The sequence below is a fragment of the Oncorhynchus masou genome, chromosome 12, assembly GCF_036934945.1.
Source record: "Oncorhynchus masou masou isolate Uvic2021 chromosome 12, UVic_Omas_1.1, whole genome shotgun sequence".
In the NCBI taxonomy this organism is placed as follows: Eukaryota; Metazoa; Chordata; class Actinopteri; order Salmoniformes; family Salmonidae; genus Oncorhynchus; species Oncorhynchus masou.
Window position 1 is genome coordinate 97,194,800 of NC_088223.1, and position 18,156 is coordinate 97,212,955.

The 18,156-nt window shown below is 53.0% G+C and overlaps 1 protein-coding gene across 1 annotated transcript in view; it reads right to left on the bottom strand.

Moving 5' to 3' along the window:
- Positions 1-18,156, bottom strand: part of LOC135549443 (cell adhesion molecule 2-like) — a 1,019,298-nt gene that overhangs the window by 892,886 nt on the left and 108,256 nt on the right. Inside the window, exons 4-6 of the mRNA XM_064979411.1 lie at positions 17,480-17,641; positions 15,482-15,572; positions 4,002-4,180 (exon numbers count right to left, since the gene is read on the bottom strand). Of these exons, the coding sequence (XP_064835483.1) occupies positions 4,002-4,180; positions 15,482-15,572; positions 17,480-17,641 (432 nt within the window). The remainder of the gene's footprint in view (positions 1-4,001; positions 4,181-15,481; positions 15,573-17,479; positions 17,642-18,156) is intronic.

Consider the following 18,156-nt stretch of genomic DNA (forward strand, 5'->3'; position numbering starts at 1 on the left):
GCTAGGAGTATTCACCAACCCAAAGAAGAAGGAGCTGGGATTATTCACCAACCCAAAGAAGAAGGAGCTGGGAGTATTTACCAACCCAAAGAAGGAGCTGGGAGTATTCACCAACCCAAAGAAGAAGGAGTTGGGAGTATTCACCAACCCAAAGAAGAAGGAGCTGGGAGTATTCACCAACCCAAAGAAGGAGCTGGGAGTATTCATCTCAACAGTGCTCCTTTCGTGTATTTTAAATAGATGAGTTTACAGCCCCGCCAGATAAGCCTCCACCCCACTTGTACTACGCTCCAGCTCCCCTAGTACTCTCCTGGGCCCGGTTTCCCAAAAGCATAAGGTTAAGGTCATTGTCAGAAGCATAGGATATAACTGGGCCCATGACTCTGTAGAGGAAAAGGCAGTAATACTGCTGACAGAAACACCGAACATGTGGCCATCTTGGCCATGTTCTGTTATAATCTCCACCCGGCACAGCCAGAAGAGGACTGGCCACCCCTCATAGCCTGGTTCATCTAGGGAGTTTTTCCTAGCCACTGTGCTTCTACACCTGCATTGCTTGCTGTTTGCGGTTTTAGGCTGGGTTTCTGTACAGCACTTTGAGATATCAGCTGATGTAAGAAGGGCTATATAAATACATTTGATTTGATGTGCTTTCTTTAAGGCATCGCAGCGCTTGAGGCGTCACTACAGTAGCGTCAATACTGGACATTTATCACTAGTGTCTTAGGGAAAAGAGAAGGAATGTCTAAACTGTGTCTTGATGAATATTATTATATCACAGAATGACTTTCCTTTCTCCCTCTCTCTTTCCAGTTAATTTAGATACACAGCACCAGTCAAACGTTTGGACACACCAACTCATTCAAGGACTTTTCTTTATTTGTACTATTTTCTACATTGTAGAATAATAGTGAAGGCATCAAAACTATGAAATAACACATATGGAATCATGTAGTAACCAAAAAAACGTGTTAAACAAATTAAAATATATTTCATATAATTTTTAATTGTATTTTATTTAACCTTTATTTAACTAGTCAGTTAAAAACAAATTCTTATTTACAATAACGGCCTACCCCGGCCAAACTCTAACCCGGACGACGTTGGGCCATTTGTCCGTAGAGCTCCGAGACAGGACTGTGTCGAGGTACAGATCTGGGGAAGGGAACCAAAACATTTCTGCAGCATCGAAGGTCCCCAAGAACGCAGTGGCCTCCATCATTCTTATTTGGAAGAAGTTTGGAACCACCAAGACTCTTCCCAGTCAAACTGAGTAATCGGTGGAGGAGGGCCAGGGAGGTGACCAAGAACTTGCCATAGATTTAAGTCAAACTCCAGTGTAGATTTAGTACTTTATGTTATTGTCCTGCTGAAAGGGGAATTCATCTGCCAGTGTCTGTTGGAAAGCAGACTGAACCAGGGTTTCTTCTAGAATTTTTCCTGTGCTTAACTCTATTCTCTAGTCCTGCCGATGACAAACATACCCACAACATGATGCAGACACCACCATGCTTGACAATATGAAGAGTGGTACTCAGTGATGTGTTGTGTTGGATTTGTCCCAAACATAATGCTTTGTATTTAGGACATAAACATTTTTTGGGGGCAGGTTTACTTCAGTTCCTTATTGCAAACAGGAAGCATGTTTTTGAATATTTTTATTCTGTACAGGCTTTCTTCTTTTCACTCCGTCAATTATGTTGTGGAGTATTGTAGAGTAACTACAATGTTGTTGATCCAGACTCCATTTTCTCGTATCACAGCCATTAAACTCTGTTACTGTTTTAAAGTCACCGTTGGCCTCATGGTGAAATCCCTGAGCGGTTTCCTTCCTCTCCGACAATACAGCATCCGAAGTGTAATTAATAACTTCACTAAGCTCAAAAGGACATTCAATGTCTGGATATTTTTTTCTACCAATAGGTGTGAGGCATCAGAAAACCTCCCTGGTCTTTGTGGTTGAATCTGTGTTTGAAATTCACTGCTCAACTGAGGGACCTTACAGATTATTGTATGTGTTGGGATACAGAGATGAGGTAGCCGTTCAAAAATCATGTTAAACGCTATTATTGCACACAGAGTGAGTCCCTGCAACTTATTATGTGACTTGTTAATTAAGGATCGGTGTCCAGCTAGCGTGTCAACTTCCGGTGAAACTGGAGGGCACGCAATTCAAATAAATTATCATACAAATTGTGGATATTAAACAATTAGGTACATATAAGTGTCTTATATCGGTTGAAAGTTTAAATTCTTGTTAATCTGACTACACTGTCTGATTTACAGTAGCCATTACAGTGAAAACATGCCATGCGATTGTTTGAGGACGGCGCCCCATATCAAAATATTTTTTCCACCGGCACAGGTTTCCTACAATCACATACAACGATAAAATATTATTACTTTTTGAAAATCTTCCTCTGATTTGTCATGCAAAGGGTCCCAGCTATAACATGTAGTGTTGTTTTGTTAGATAAAACCCTTCTTTATTTCCCAAAAAGTATATTTAGTTGGCTCCATTGATTTGAGTAATCCGAGTAATCCATTCATTCAATTTGCAGAGAAAGGAATCCGAAAATCTACCCCAACAAGGCAAAATACATTTCTATTTACTCCTCAGATACCCTTAAATGTAATCAAACAATAATATTTCTTACGGAAAGAGGTATGTTCAATAGGAAAACGATTTTAGCAGGTGTGTAATGTCTTCATGGCGCGCACAAACATGAATTTCCAAGATTGTGTCCTTCCACTAAAACTGATTTTTCATATTCGTTTTTGAAGTTACAAGCCTGAAACCTTGAACATAGACTGCTGCCACCCCGTGGAAGCCATAGAAACTGCATACAGGGAGCTAATTTTCAATATGACCTTTTACTTGACTTTCTAAGAGGATGGACTCTCCCCAAAAAATGCTGGTTGTTTTTTCTTTGAATTTTCAACAACCATATCTATTGTGTTATATTCTCCTACATTATTTTAACATTATTATTATTTTAACATTATTCTACAAACTTCAAAGTATTTTCTTTCCAATGGTACCATTATATCCTGGCTTCAGGGTCTGAGTTACTTTGGGTTTCAGGGTCTGAGTTACTTTGGGCTTCAGGGTCTGAGTTACTTTGGGCTTCAGGGTCTGAGTTACTTTGGGCATCAGGGTCTGAGTTACTTTGGGCTTCAGGGTCTGAGTTACTTTGGGCTTCAGGGTCTGAGTTACTTTGGGCTTCAGGGTCTGAGTTACTTTGGGCTTCAGTGTCTGAGTTACTTTGGGCTTCAGGGTCTGAGTTACTTTGGGCTTCAGGGTCTGAGTTACTTTGGGCTTGTCATTCAGGCAGGTAGCGGAGAAAAAAAGCAGCCTAGTCCTAAGAACATTTATATAGGCCATAGCAAAGGAGTTGAATACTTATTGACCCAAGATATTTCATCTTTCCAGCTTGAATTAATTTGTAAACATATCTAAAAACATAATTTCACTTTGACATTATGAGGTATTGTATGTAGGCCAGTGAAAAACAATTGAAATGTACTCAATTTAAAATTCAGGCTGGAAAAAGTCAAGGGGTATGATAACCTTGAAGGCTCACTGCCATTGTTTCGGTAAACAACTAAGGTATGTGGTTGGACAATTGTAAACATCTCAAATTCATAGACAGATACATGGACGTAAGATGTCATTGTCAATTTAATGTTTCTAATTTGAGAGGAAAGATGGACAATTCTGAAAAGGACCCTAATATTTAAAATACATTTTTTCGAAGAGAATATGAGTGTTTACCCTCTTCTTGGTGTTCTCCACTCTCTTGGTCTAATCTCTTATTTATCTGATAGCTGTTACAGGTTCTGATATACAGTATCTATTATTGAACTGGAAGAAACGGTTTATGAACTATTCATCCAAACCAGACCGAGCTTCTTCTCTTCTCTTCTCTGTCCCTGGCCCTGTTTCATACACCCTCAACAAGGTCCTTCGTTTCTTTGTTCACATAATTAGGCTCTCTTACCGTAGACGTAGAGTATGTATTCTGCACTGCTGGTGCCTAGGTGGTTGGAGGCCACACAGCGGTAGGTGCCATTGTCTGTCTTGTTAAGGGCGGAAAAGGTGAGTTCTCTTCCCTGTACGATCATTCTCTCCAGGTCTGGTAGCTCTCCTCCATCCTTAGTCCACAACACAGGGTCTGGCCTTGGGGTGGGGTGGGAGTGGAGGGGGTGGGAGTGGAGGGGGGTGGGAGTGGAGGGGGCAGTGGGTGGTTTAGAGAAGGGGAGAGAGGTGGGTGGGGTTGAGGGGAAATAAAGAAAAGGAAGGGGCAGAGAGGGGAGAGGGAGGGGGAGGGAGATAGGGAGTGGGAAGAGAGGGGAGAGGGAGGGGGAGGGAGATAGGGAGTGGGAAGAGAGGGGAGAGGGAGGGGGATAGGGAGTGGGAAGAGAGGGGAGAGGGAGGGGGATAGGGAGTGGGAAGAGAGGGGAGAGGGAGGGAGATAGGGAGTGGGAAGAGAGGGGAGAGGGAGGGGGATAGGGAGTGGGAAGAGGGGAGAGGGAGGGGGATAGGGAGTGGGAAGAGAGGGGAGAGGGAGGGAGATAGGGAGTGGGAAGAGAGGGGAGAGGGAGGGGGAGAGGGAGTGGGAAGAGAGGGGAGAGGGAGGGGGATAGGGAGTGGGAAGAGAGGGGAGAGGGAGGGAGGGGGAGAGGGGAGTGGGAAGAGAGGGGAGAGGGAGGGGGAGAGGGAGTGGGAAGAGAGGGGAGAGGGAGGGAGATAGGGAGTGGGAAGAGAGGGGAGAGGGAGGGGGAGAGGGAGTGGGAAGAGAGGGGAGAGGGAGGGGGATAGGGAGTGGGAAGAGAGGGGAGAGGGAGGGGGATAGGGAGTGGGAAGAGAGGGGGGAGAGGGAGGGGGGGATAGGGAGTGGGAAGAGAGGGGAGAGGGAGGGGGAGGGAGATAGGGAGTGGGAAGAGAGGGCAGAGGGAGGGGGAGAGGGAGTGGGAGAGTGGGAAGAGAGGGGAGAGGGGGGGAGGGAGTGGGAAGAGAGGGGAGAGGGAGGGGGAGGGGAGTGGGAAGAGAGGGGAGAGGGAGGGGGAGGGAGTGGGAAGAGAGGGGAGGGGGAGGGAGATAGGGAGTGGGAAGAGAGGGCAGAGGGAGGGGGAGAGTGGGAGTGGGAGGGAGTGGGAAGAGAGGGAGAGAGGGAGATCAGGAGTGGGAAGAGAGGGGAGAGGGAGGGGAGAGGGGAGGGAGAGGGAGTGGGAAGAGAGGGAGAGGGAGGGGGGGAGAGGGAGTGGGAAGAGAGGGGAGAGGGAGGGGGATAGGGAGTGGGAAGAGAGGGGAGAGGGAGGGGAGAGGGAGTGGGAAGAGAGGGGAGAGGGAGGGAGATCAGGAGTGGGAAGAGAGGGGGAGGGAGGGGAGGGGGGGGGAGTGGGAAGAGAGGGGAGAGGGAGGGAGATCAGGAGTGGGAAGAGAGGGGAGAGGGAGGGGGAGGGGGAGAGGGAGTGGGAAGAGAGGGGAGAGGGAGGGAGATAGGGAGTGGGAAGAGAGGGGAGAGGGAGGGAGATCAGGAGTGGGAAGAGAGGGGAGAGGGAGGGGGAGGGGGAGAGGGAGTGGGAAGAGAGGGGAGAGGGAGGGAGATAGGGAGTGGGAAGAGAGGGGGAGAGGGAGGGGGAGAGGGAGTGGGAAGAGAGGGGAGAAGGAGGGAGATAGGGAGTGGGAGAGAGGGGAGAGGGAGGGGAGAGAGGGAGTGGGAAGAGAGGGGAGAGGGAGGGGGAGAGGGAGTGGGAAGAGAGGGGAGGGGGAGGGAGATAGGGAGTGGGAAGAGAGGGGGAGAGAGGGAGGGGAGAGGGAGTGGGAAGAGAGGGGAGAGGGAGGGAGATCAGGAGTGGGAAGAGAGGGGAGAGGGAGGGGGAGAGGGAGTGGGAAGAGAGGGGAGAGGGAGGGGGAGGAGGGGAGTGGGAAGAGAGGGCAGAGGGAGGGGGATAGGGAGTGGGAAGAGAGGGGAGAGGGAGGGGGAGGGGAGTGGGAAGAGAGGGGAGAAGGAGGGAGATCAGGAGTGGGAAGAGAGGGGAGAGGGAGGGGGATAGGGAGTGGGAAGAGAGGGGAGAGGGAGGGGAGAGGGAGTGGGAAGAGAGGGCAGAGGGAGGGGGATAGGGGAGTGGGAGGGAGAGGGAGGGGAGAGGGAGGGGGGGGAGTGGGATAGGGAGTGGGAAGAGAGGGGGAGAGAGGGAGGGGGATAGGGAGTGGGAAGAGAGGGGGAGAGGGAGGGGGATAGGGAGTGGGAAGAGAGGGGAGAGGGGGAGGGGGAGAGAGGAGTGGGAAGAGAGGGGAGAGGGAGGGGAAGAGAGGGAGTGGGAAGAGAGGGGAGAGGGAGGGGAGGGGGATAGGGAGTGGGAAGAGAGGGGAGAGGGAGGGAGATAGGGAGTGGGATAGGGAGTGGGAAGAGAGGGGAGAGGGAGGGGGGATAGGGAGTGGGAAGAGAGGGGAGAGGGAGGGGGGGATAGGGAGTGGGAAGAGAGGGGAGAGGGAGGGAGATAGGGAGTGGGAAGAGAGGGGAGGGAGGGGGGGAGAGGGAGTGGGAAGAGAGGGGAGAGGGAGGGGGATAGGGAGTGGGAAGAGAGGGGAGAGGGAGGGGGAGAGGGAGTGGGAAGAGAGGGGAGAGGGAGGGGGAGAGGGAGTGGGAAGAGAGGGGAGAGGGAGGGAGAGAGGGAGTGGGAAGAGAGGGGAGAGGGAGGGGGATAGGGAGTGGGAGAGGGGAGAGGGGAGAGGGAGGGGGATAGGGAGTAGGGAGTGGGAAGAGAGGGGAGAGGGAGGGGGATAGGGAGTGGGAAGAGAGGGGAGAGGGAGGGGGAGGGAGATAGGGAGTGGGAAGAGAGGGGGAGAGGGAGGGGGGGAGAGGGAGGGGAGTGGGAGGGAGTGGGAAGAGAGGGGAGGGAGGGAGGGGGAGTGGGAAGAGAGGGGAGGGGAGGGGGGGAGGGAGTGGGAAGAGAGGGGAGAGGGAGGGGAGAGGGAGTGGGAAGAGGGGGGAGGGAGTGGGAAGGAGGGGGAGATAGGGAGTAGGGAAGAGAGGGCAGAGGGAGGGGGAGAGGGAGTGGGAGAGGGAGTGGGAAGAGAGGGGAGAGGGAGGGAGATCAGGAGTGGGAAGAGAGGGGAGAGGGAGGGGGAGAGGGAGTGGGAAGAGAGGGGAGAGGGAGGGGGAGAGGGAGTGGGAAGAGAGGGGAGAGGGAGGGGGATAGGGAGTGGGAAGAGAGGGGAGAGGGAGGGGGAGAGGGAGTGGGAAGAGAGGGGAGAGGGAGGGAGATCAGGAGTGGGAAGAGAGGGGAGAGGGAGGGGGAGAGGGAGTGGGAAGAGAGGGGAGAGGGAGGGAGATAGGGAGTGGGAAGAGAGGGGAGAAGGAGGGAGATAGGGAGTGGGAAGAGAGGGGAGAGGGAGGGGGAGAGGGAGTGGGAAGAGAGGGGAGAGGGAGGGAGATCAGGAGTGGGAAGAGAGGGGGAGAGAGGGAGGGGAGAGGGAGTGGGAAGAGAGGGGAGAGGGAGGGGGATAGGGAGTGGGAAGAGAGGGGAGAGGGAGGGGGAGAGGGAGTGGGAAGAGAGGGGAGAGGGAGGGAGATAGGGAGTGGGAAGAGAGGGGAGAGGGAGGGGGATAGGGAGTGGGAAGAGAGGGGAGAGGGAGGGGGAGAGGGAGTGGGAAGAGAGGGGAGAGGGAGGGGGATAGGGAGTGGGAAGAGAGGGGAGAGGGAGGGAGATAGGGAGTGGGAAGAGAGGGGAGAGGGAGGGGGATAGGGAGTGGGAAGAGAGGGGGAGAGGGAGGGGATAGGGAGGGAAGGGGGATAGGGAGTGGGAAGAGAGGGGAGAGGGAGGGGGATAGGGAGTGGGAAGAGGGGGAGAGGGAGGGGGAGAGGGAGTGGGAAGAGAGGGGAGAGGGAGGGGGAGAGGGAGTGGGAAGAGAGGGAGATAGGGGAGGGGATAGGGAGTGGGAAGAGAGGGGAGAGGGAGGGGGATAGGGAGTGGGAAGAGAGGGGAGAGGGAGGGGATAGGGAGGGAAGGGGGATAGGGAGTGGGAAGAGAGGGGGAGAGGGAGGGGGGGATAGGGAGTGGGAAGAGAGGGGAGAGGGAGGGAGATAGGGAGTGGGAAGAGAGGGGAGAGGGAGGGGGAGAGGGAGTGGGAAGAGAGGGGAGAGGGAGGGGAGGGAGATAGTGAGTGGGAAGAGAGGGGAGAGGGGGAGGGGGATAGGGAGTGGGAAGAGAGGGGAGAGGGAGGGGGAGAGGGAGTGGGAAGAGAGGGGAGAGGAGGAGGGGGGAGAGGGAGTGGGAAGAGAGGGGAGAGGGAGGGAGATAGGGAGTGGGAAGAGAGGGGAGAGGGAGGGGGAGAGGGAGTGGGAAGAGAGGGGAGAGGGGAGGGGGGAGAGGGAGTGGGAAGAGAGGGGAGAGAGAGGGGGGAGAGGGAGTGGGAAGAGAGGGGAGAGGGAGGGAGATCAGGAGTGGGAAGAGAGGGGAGAGGGAGGGGGGAGGGGAGATAGGGAGTGGGAAGAGAGGGGAGAGGGAGGGAGATAGGGAGTGGGAAGAGAGGGGAGAGGGAGGGGGGGGAGATAGGGAGTGGGAAGAGAGGGGAGAGGGGAGGGAGATAGGGAGTGGGAAGAGAGGGGAGAGGGAGGGGGAGAGGGAGTGGGAAGAGAGGGGAGAGGGAGGGGGAGGGAGATAGGGAGTGGGAAGAGAGGGGAGAGGGAGGGGATAGGGAGTGGGAAGAGAGGGAGAGGGGAGGGGGAGAGGGAGTGGGAAGAGAGGGGAGAGGGAGGTAGAGATCAGGAGTGGGAAGAGAGGGGAGAGGGAGGGGGAGAGGGAGTGGGAAGAGAGGGGAGAGGGAGGGAGAGAGGGAGTGGGAAGAGAGGGGAGAGGGAGGGAGATAGGGAGTGGGAAGAGAGGGGAGAGGGAGGGAGATAGGGAGTGGGAAGAGAGGGGAGAGGGAGGGGGAGAGGGAGTGGGAAGAGAGGGGAGAGGGAGGGGGAGAGGGAGGGGGAGAGGGAGTGGGAAGAGAGGGGAGAGGGAGGGGGATAGGGAGTGGGAAGAGAGGGGAGAGGGGAGGGGGAGGGGAGTGGGAAGAGAGGGGAGTGGGAGAGGGAGGAGGATAGGGAGTGGGAAGAGAGGGGAGAGGGAGGGGGATAGGGAGTGGGAAGAGAGGGGAGAGGGAGGGAGATAGGGAGTGGGAAGAGAGGGGAGAGGGAGGGGGAGAGGGAGTGGGAAGAGAGGGGAGAGGGAGGGAGATAGGGAGTGGGAAGAGAGGGGAGAGGGAGGGGGAGAGGGAGTGGGAAGAGAGGGCAGAGGGAGGGGATAGGGAGTGGGAAGAGAGGGGAGAGGGAGTGGGATAGGGAGTGGGAAGAGAGGGGAGAGGGAGGGGGATAGGGAGTGGGAAGAGAGGGGAGAGGGAGGGAGATAGGGAGTGGGAAGAGAGGGGAGCGGGAGGGGAGAAGAGGGAGTGGGAAGAGAGGGGAGAGGGAGGGGAGATAGGGAGTGGGAAGAGAGGGGAGAGGGAGGGAGATAGGGAGTGGGAAGAGAGGGGAGAGGGAGGGGAGAGGGAGTGGGAAGAGAGGGGGAGAGGGAGGGAGAGGGGAGTGGGAAGAGAGGGGAGAGGGAGGGGGAGGGAGATAGGGAGTGGGAAGAGAGGGGAGAGGGAGGGAGAGAGGGAGTGGGAAGAGAGGGGAGAGGGAGGGGGAGGGAGATAGGGAGTGGGAAGAGAGGGGAGAGGGAGGGAGAGAGGGAGTGGGAAGAGAGGGGAGAGGGAGGGAGATAGGGAGTGGGAAGAGAGGGGAGAGAGGGAGGGAGATAGGGAGTGGGAAGAGAGGGGAGAGGGAGGGAGAGAGGGAGTGGGAAGAGAGGGGAGAGGGAGGGGGATAGGGAGTGGGAAGAGAGGGGAGAGGGAGGGAGATAGGGAGTGGGAAGAGAGGGGAGAGGGAGGGGGAGAGGGAGTGGGAAGAGAGGGGAGAGGGAGGGAGATAGGGAGTGGGAAGAGAGGGGAGAGGGAGGGGGATAGGGAGTGGGAAGAGAGGGGAGAGGGAGGGGGAGAGGGAGTGGGAAGAGAGGGGAGGGAGGGAGATAGGGAGTGGGAAGAGAGGGGGAGAGGGAGGGGGAGAGGGAGTGGGAAGAGAGGGGAGAGGGAGGGGGAGAGGGGAGGGGGAGAGGGAGTGGGAAGAGAGGGGAGAGGGAGGGGAGAGGGAGGGAGATAGGGAGATAGGGAGTGGGAAGAGAGGGGAGAGGGAGGGGGAGAGGGGAGTGGGAAGAGAGGGGAGGGGGGGAGATAGGGAGTGGGAAGAGAGGGGGGAGAGGGAGGGAGAGAGGGAGTGGGAAGAGAGGGAGAGGGAGGGAGATAGGGAGTGGGAAGAGAGGGGAGAGAGGGAGGGAGAGGGAGGGAGTGGGAAGAGAGGGGGAGAGGGAGGGAGAGAGGGAGTGGGAAGAGAGGGGAGAGGGAGGGAGATAGGGAGTGGGAAGAGAGGGGAGAGGGAGGGAGGGAGATAGGGAGTGGGAAGAGAGGGGAGAGGGAGGGAGATAGGGAGTGGGAAGAGAGGGGGAGAGGGAGGGAGATAGGGAGTGGGAAGAGAGGGGAGAGGGAGGGAGAGAGGGAGTGGGAAGAGAGGGGAGAGGGAGGGAGATAGGGAGTGGGAAGAGAGGGGGAGAGGGAGGGGGATAGGGAGTGGGAAGAGAGGGGAGAGGGAGGGAGATAGGGAGTGGGAAGAGAGGGGAGAGGGAGGGAGAGAGGGAGTGGGAAGAGAGGGGAGAGGGAGGGGGATAGGGAGTGGGAAGAGAGGGGAGAGGGAGGGAGATAGGGAGTGGGAAGAGAGGGGAGAGGGAGGGAGAGGGAGGGAGTGGGAAGAGAGGGGAGAGGGAGGGAGATAGGGAGTGGGAAGAGAGGGGAGAGGGAGGGGGAGAGGGAGTGGGAAGAGAGGGGAGAGGGAGGGAGATAGGGAGTGGGAAGAGAGGGGGAGGGGAGGGGAGGGAGGGAGAGGGGAGGGGGGAGTGGGAAGAGAGGGAGAGGGGGAGGGGTGGGAAGAGGGAGTGGGAAGGGAGTGGGAAGAGGGGGAGAGGGAGGGAGATAGGGAGTGGGAAGAGAGGGGAGAGGGAGGGAGAGGGAGTGGGAAGAGAGGGGGAGAGGGAGGGAGATAGGGAGTGGGAAGAGAGGGGAGAGGGAGGGGGATAGGGAGTGGGAAGAGAGGGAGAGGGAGGGGGAGAGGGAGTGGGAAGAGAGGGAGAGGGAGGGAGATAGGGAGTGGGAAGAGAGGGGAGAGGGAGGGGAGAGGGAGTGGGAAGAGAGGGGAGAGGGAGGGGGAGAGGGGAGGGGAGAGGGAGTGGGAAGAGAAGGGAGAGGGGAGAGGGAGGGGGAGAGGGAGGGAGATAGGGAGTGGGAAGAGAGGGAGAGGGAGGGGGAGAGGGAGTGGGAAGAGAGGGGGAGAGGGAGGGAGATAGGGAGTGGGAAGAGAGGGGGGGGAGGGAGGGAGAGGGGAGTGGGAAGAGAGGGGAGAGGGAGGGAGATAGGGGGGAGTGGGAAGAGAGGGGAGAGGGAGGGAGAGAGGGAGTGGGAAGAGAGGGGAGAGGGAGGGAGAGAGGGAGTGGGAAGAGAGGGGAGAGGGAGGGAGATAGGGAGTGGGAAGAGAGGGGAGAGGGAGGGAGAGAGGGAGTGGGAAGAGAGGGGAGAGGGAGGGAGATAGGGAGTGGGAAGTGAGGGGAGAGGGAGGGAGATAGGGAGTGGGAAGAGAGGGGAGAGGGAGGGAGAGAGGGAGTGGGAAGAGAGGGGAGAGGGAGGGAGATAGGGAGTGGGAAGAGAGGGAGAGGGAGGGGGGGATAGGGAGTGGGAAGAGAGGGGAGAGGGAGGGGAAGAGATAGGGAGTGGGAAGAGAGGGGAGAGGGAGGGAGAGAGGGAGTGGGAAGAGAGGGGAGAGGGAGGGGGATAGGGAGTGGGAAGAGAGGGGAGAGGGAGGGAGATAGGGAGTGGGAAGAGAGGGGGAGAGGGAGGGAGAGAGGGAGTGGGAAGAGAGGGGAGAGGGAGGGAGATAGGGAGTGGGAAGAGAGGGGAGAGGGAGGGGGAGAGGGAGTGGGAAGAGAGGGGAGAGGGAGGGAGATAGGGAGTGGGAAGAGAGGGAGAGGGGAGCGAGAGAGGGAGTGGGAAGAGAGGGGGAGAGGGAGGGAGATAGGGAGTGGGAAGAGAGGGGAGAGGGAGGGAGAGAGGGAGTGGGAAGAGAGGGGGGGAGAGGGAGGGAGATAGGGAGTGGGAAGAGAGGGGAGAGGGAGGGAGGAGTGGGAAGAGAGGGGAGAGGGAGGGAGAGAGGGAGTGGGAAGAGAGGGGAGAGGGAGGGGGATAGGGAGTGGGAAGAGAGGGGGAGAGGGAGGGAGAGATAGGGAGTGGGAAGAGAGGGGAGAGGGAGGGGGGGAGAGGGAGTGGGAAGAGAGGGGAGAGGGAGGGGGGAGGGGATAGGGAGTGGGAAGAGAGGGGAGAGGGAGGGGGAGAGGGAGTGGGAAGAGAGGGGAGAGGGAGGGGGAGGGGGATAGGGAGTGGGAAGAGAGGGGAGGGAGGGAGATAGGGAGTGGGAAGAGAGGGGAGAGGGAGGGGGATAGGGAGTGGGAAGAGAGGGGAGAGGGAGGGGGAAGGGGAGAGGGAGTGGGAAGAGAGGGGGAGAGGGAGGGAGATAGGGAGTGGGAAGAGAGGGGAGAGAGGGAGGGGGGAGGGAGTGGGAAGAAGAGGGGGAGAGGGAGGGGGAGAGGGAGGGGGAGAGGGAGTGGGAAGAGAGGGGAGAGGGAGGGGGAGAGGGAGGGAGATAGGGAGTGGGAAGAGAGGGGAGAGGGAGGGGGAGAGGGAGTGGGAAGAGAGGGGAGAGGGAGGGGGAGAGGGAGGGAGATGAGGAGGGGAGAGGGAGGGAAACCTATTAGGTTAAGGTTCAATACCTCGTCATTAAGTTTCAATACCTCGTCATTAAGGTTCAATACCTCGTCATTTAGGTTCAATACCTCGTCATTAAGGTTCAATACCTCGTCATTAAGGTTCAATACCTCGTCATTAAGGTTCAATACCTCGTCATTAAGGTTCAATACCTCGTCATTTAGGTTCAATACCTCGTCATTTAGGTTCAATACCTCGTCATTAAGGTTCAATACCTCGTCATTAAGGTTCAATACCTCGTCGTTAAGGTTCAATACCTTTTCATTAAGGTTCAATACCTCGTCATTAAGGTTCAATACCTCGTCATTTAGGTTCAATTCCTCGCCATGAAGGTTCAATACCTCGTCATTAAGGTTCAATACCTCGTCATTAAGGTTCAATACCTCGTCATTAAGGTTCAATACCTCGTCATTAACGTTCAATACCTCGTCATTAACGTTCAATACCTCGTCATGGATGTTTTATTGTTTGTACCAAACCACCATTTTTTATATACAGTTGAAGTGGGAAGTTTACATACACCTTAGCCAAATATATTTAAACTCAGTTTTTCATAATTCTTGACATTCCTGACTACTACAAAATCCCTGTTTTAGGTCAGTCAGTTAGAATCACCACTTTTTTTTACGAATGTGAAATGTCAGAATAATAGTAGATAGAGTGACTAATTTCAGCTTTTATTTCTTTCATCACATTCCCAGTGGGTCAGAAGTTTACATACACTCAATTAGTATTTGGTAGCATTGCATTTAAATTGTTTAACTGGGGTCAAACGTTTTGGGTTGCCTTCCACAAGCTTCCCACAATAAGTTGGGTAAATTTTGGCCCATTCCTCCTGACAGAGCTGGTGTAACTGAGTCAGGTTTGTAGGCCTCCTTGCTCGCACACGGTTTTTCAGTTCTGCCCACACATTTTCTATGGGATTGAGGTCAGGGCTTTGTGATGACCACTCCAATACCTTGACTTTGTTGTCCTTAAGCCATTTTGCCACAACTTTGGAAGTATTCTTGGTGTCATTGTCCATTTGGAAGACCCATTTGCGACCAAGCTTTAACTTCCTGACTGATGTCTTGAGATGTTGCTTCAATATATCCACGTAATTTTCCATCCTTACGATGCCATATTCTTTGCGAAGTGCACCAGTCCATCCTGCAACAAAGTACCCCCACAACATGATGCTGCCACCCCCGTGCTTCACGGTTGGGATGGTGTTCTTCGGCTTGCAAGCCTCCCCCTTTTTCTTCCAAACATAACGATGGTCATTATGGCCAAACAGCTCTATTTTTGTTTAATCAGACCAGAGGACATTACTCCAAAAAAGTACGATCTTTGTCCCCATGTGCAGTTGCAAACCGTAGTCTGGCTTTTTAATGGCGCTCTTGGAGCAGTGGCTTCTTCCTTGCTGAGCGACCTTTCAGGTTATGTCGATATAGGACTCTTTTCACTGTGGATACAGACACTTTTGTACCTGTTTCCTCCAGCATCTTCACAAGTCCCTTCGCTGTTCTTCTGGGATTGATTAGCACTTTTCGCACCAAAGTACGTTCATCTCTAGGAGACAGAACGCGTCTCCTTCCTGAGCAGTATGACGGCTGCATGGTCCCATGGTGTTTATACTTGCGTACTATTGTTTGTACAGATGAACGTGGTACCTTCAGGTGTTTGGAACTTGCTCCCAAGGATGAACCAGAGAATTTTTTTTCCGAGGTCTTGGCTGATTTCTTTTGATTTTCCCATGATGTCAAGTAAAGAGGCACTGAGTTTGAAGGTAGGCCTTGAAATACATCCACAGGTACACCTCCAATTGACTCAATGATGTCAATTAGCCTTTAAGAAGCTTCTAAAGCCATGACATCATCTTCTGGAATTTTCCAAGCTGTTTAAAGGCCCAGTCAACTTAGTGTATGTAAACTTCTGACCCACTAGAATTGTGATACAGTGAATTATAAGTGAAATAATTATAAGTGAAATAATCTCGAGGATGATCAAAGGAAACAGCATGCTTCTGAGCTCAATTTCGAGTCTCATAACAAAGGGTCTGAAAACGTATGTAAAATATTTCTTTATTTTTGTATTTTTTAAAATAAAAAATAAATAATGTTTTGACACCTTTGCAAACATTAAAAAAAAAACTGTTTTTGCTTTTTGTCTTTATGGGGATTATGTGTTTAGATTGATGAGGAAAAAATACCTTTGTTTTCAGACCCCCTGACTTTTCCCAGTTTTTGTTACAGCCTTATTCTAAAATCAATTAACTGTGAAATTATACACTACCATTCAAAAATGTTAGAACACCTACTAATTCAAGGGTTTTTCTTTATTTTTACTATTTTCTACATTGTGGAATAATAGTGAAGACATCAAAACTATGAAATAACACATATGGAATCATGTTGTAACCAAAAAAGTGTTAAACAAATCAAATGAATTTTATACTTCTTCAAAGCATAGCCACCTGTTGCCTTGATGACAGCTTTGCAAACTCTTGTCATTCTCTCAACCAGCTTCATGAGGTTATATACTAGTATTATACTATTTTTATAGGAGGTATATTAGCACGGATGGTTGAATGGAGGACTGACTTACGATGGGTTTCCCTTGGAGACACACTCCAGCTTCAGGTACTGACCCTCCTGAGGGAACGCCAACGACTGGGTGATCAACACTCGAGGAGCATCTGGAGAAATACAGACAGAAAATGTTTTCATTTTTTATTTTTTATATTCAGAAAAAAAATGTGTGATTGCATGTGTGTATATCTGACAGTGTGTATCTGTTTGGAGACAGAGAGCTGCACTGTGTGTTTCTATGGGGGTCCTCTGGCAGTCTCTATGGGGGTGCCACAGGGTTCAATTCTCGGGCCGACTCTTTTCTCTGTATATATCAATGATGTTGCTCTTGCTGCGGGCGATTCCCTGATCCACCTCTACGCAGACGACACCATTCTATATAGTTCCAGCCCGTCCTTGGACACTGTGCTATCTAACCTCCAAACGAGCTTCAATGCCATACAACACTCCTTCCGTGGCCTCCAACTGCTCTTAAATGCTAGTAAAACCAAATGCATGCTTTTCAACCGATCGCTGCCTGCACCCGCATGCCCGACGAGCATCACCACCCTGGATGGTTCCGACCTTGACTATGTGGACACCTATAAGTACCTAGGTGTCTGGCTAGACTGTAAACTCTCCTTCCAGACTCATATCAAACATCTCCAATCGAAAATCAAATCAAGAGTTGGCTTTCTATTCCGCAACAAAGCCTCCTTCACTCACGCCGCCAAACTTACCCTAGTAAAACTGACTATCCTACCGATCCTCGACTTCGGCGATGTCATCTACAAAATTGCTTCCAACACTCTACTCAGCAAACTGGATGCAGTTTATCACAGTGCCATCCGTTTTGTCACTAAAGCACCTTATACCAACCACCACTGCGACTTGTATGCTCTAGTCGGCTGGCCCTCGCTACATATTCGTCGCCAGACCCACTGGCTCCAGGTCATCTACAAGTCCATGCTAGGTAAAGCTCCGCCTTATCTCAGTTCACTGCTCACGATGGCAACACCCATCCGTAGCACGCGCTCCAGCAGGTGTATCTCACTGATCATCCCTAAAGCCAACACCTCATTTGGCCGCCTTTCGTTCCAGTACTCTGCTGCCTGTGACTGGAACGAATTGCAAAAATCCCTGAAGTTGGAGACTTTTATCTCCCTCACCAACTTCAAACATGTGCTATCTGAGCAGCTATCCGATCGCTGCAGCTGTACATCTGACCATCTGATCATTTATCACGCCAGTGCTAATCTGCAAGGTTGTAATTATTCGCCTACCTCCTCATGCCTTTTGCACACAATGTATATAGACTCGCCTTTTTTGTACTCTGTTATTGACTTGTTAATTGTTTACTCCATGTGTAACTCTGTGTTGTCTGTTCACACTGCTAAGCTTCATCTTGGCCAGGTCGCAGTTGCAAATGAGAACTTGTTCTCAACTAGCCTACCTGGTTAAATAAAGGTGAAATAAAATAAAATAAAAAAATAAAAACTATAGTCCCAGGACTCCCAGTGAAACCTCTAGTACCTCAGTAACTTCTTGTGGCATCAGTGTCACTCGGTGTGTGTGTGTGTTGAGTCACTCGGTGCGTGTGTGTGTGTTGAGTCCCTTGGTGTGTGTGTGTGTGTTGAGTTACGGTGCGTGTGTGTGTTGAGTCCCTCGGTGTGTGTGTTGAGTCCCTCGGTGTGTGTGTTGAGTCACGGTGCGTGCGTGTGTGTGTTGAGTCATGGTGCGTGTGTGTGTTGAGTCCCTCGGTGTGTGTGTGTGTTGAGTCCCTCGGTGTGTGTGTGTGTTGAGTCACGGTGCGTGTGTGTGTTGAGTCCCTCGGTGTGTGTGTGTTGAGTCCCTCGGTGTGTGTGTGTGTGTTGAGTCACGGTGCGTGTGTGTGTTGAGTCACGGTGCGTGTGTTTGTGTTGAGTCAGGGCGCATGTGTGTGTGTCCAGTCACGGTGCATGTGTATGTGTCCAGTCACGGTGCGTGTGTATGTGTTGAGTCACGGTGCGTGCGTGTGTGTGTGTGTTATACTCACAGTGCACCTCCAATACTTCAGTAGTCTGTTGTGGTGTCTGTAACAGGGCGACGTGGTCTACTTTACAGGTGTACGCTGCCCCATCATCGTCCCTGTCAACGAGCAGCTGTAGAGAACTGGTCACTGTGAAGGTCTTTCCGCTGGCATTCACCTCCTTGGCACCTGAAACACACAGCATTGGTGGGTTAAAACAACATTCATCACAGGTAGGATTTTGAATCCTGGCCTCCTGCTCATAAAACCAACACTTTAACCAATTTGAAGAGGATGAACCGTCTCAGGGACTGACTTCCTTTCGCAGGCAGAGCTGCCTCGTCACGATAGTCCGTTCTTCAGATACAACACAAATATAATACGGAATGACACTTTATTTCAGTTCAACTACTCTCTCAAAGAAGACATTCACTGATATAACTACTCTCTCAAAGAAGACATTCACTGACATAACTACTCTCTCAAAGAAGACATTCACTGAGGGATTCAACTTCGACGCTTCAGACAAACAGACAGTCTATTTGGCGAGATGCACTAAGACACAGAAACACCTGTCCTCCCTGGTAAAACACTGACAACATTCAGATCAGATCAGTGTCTGAGACTCATCTTCACCACAAAAACACACAGTGTCTGGGTGTCTGAGTGTCTGAGTGTCTGAGTGTCTGAGTGTCTGTGTGTCT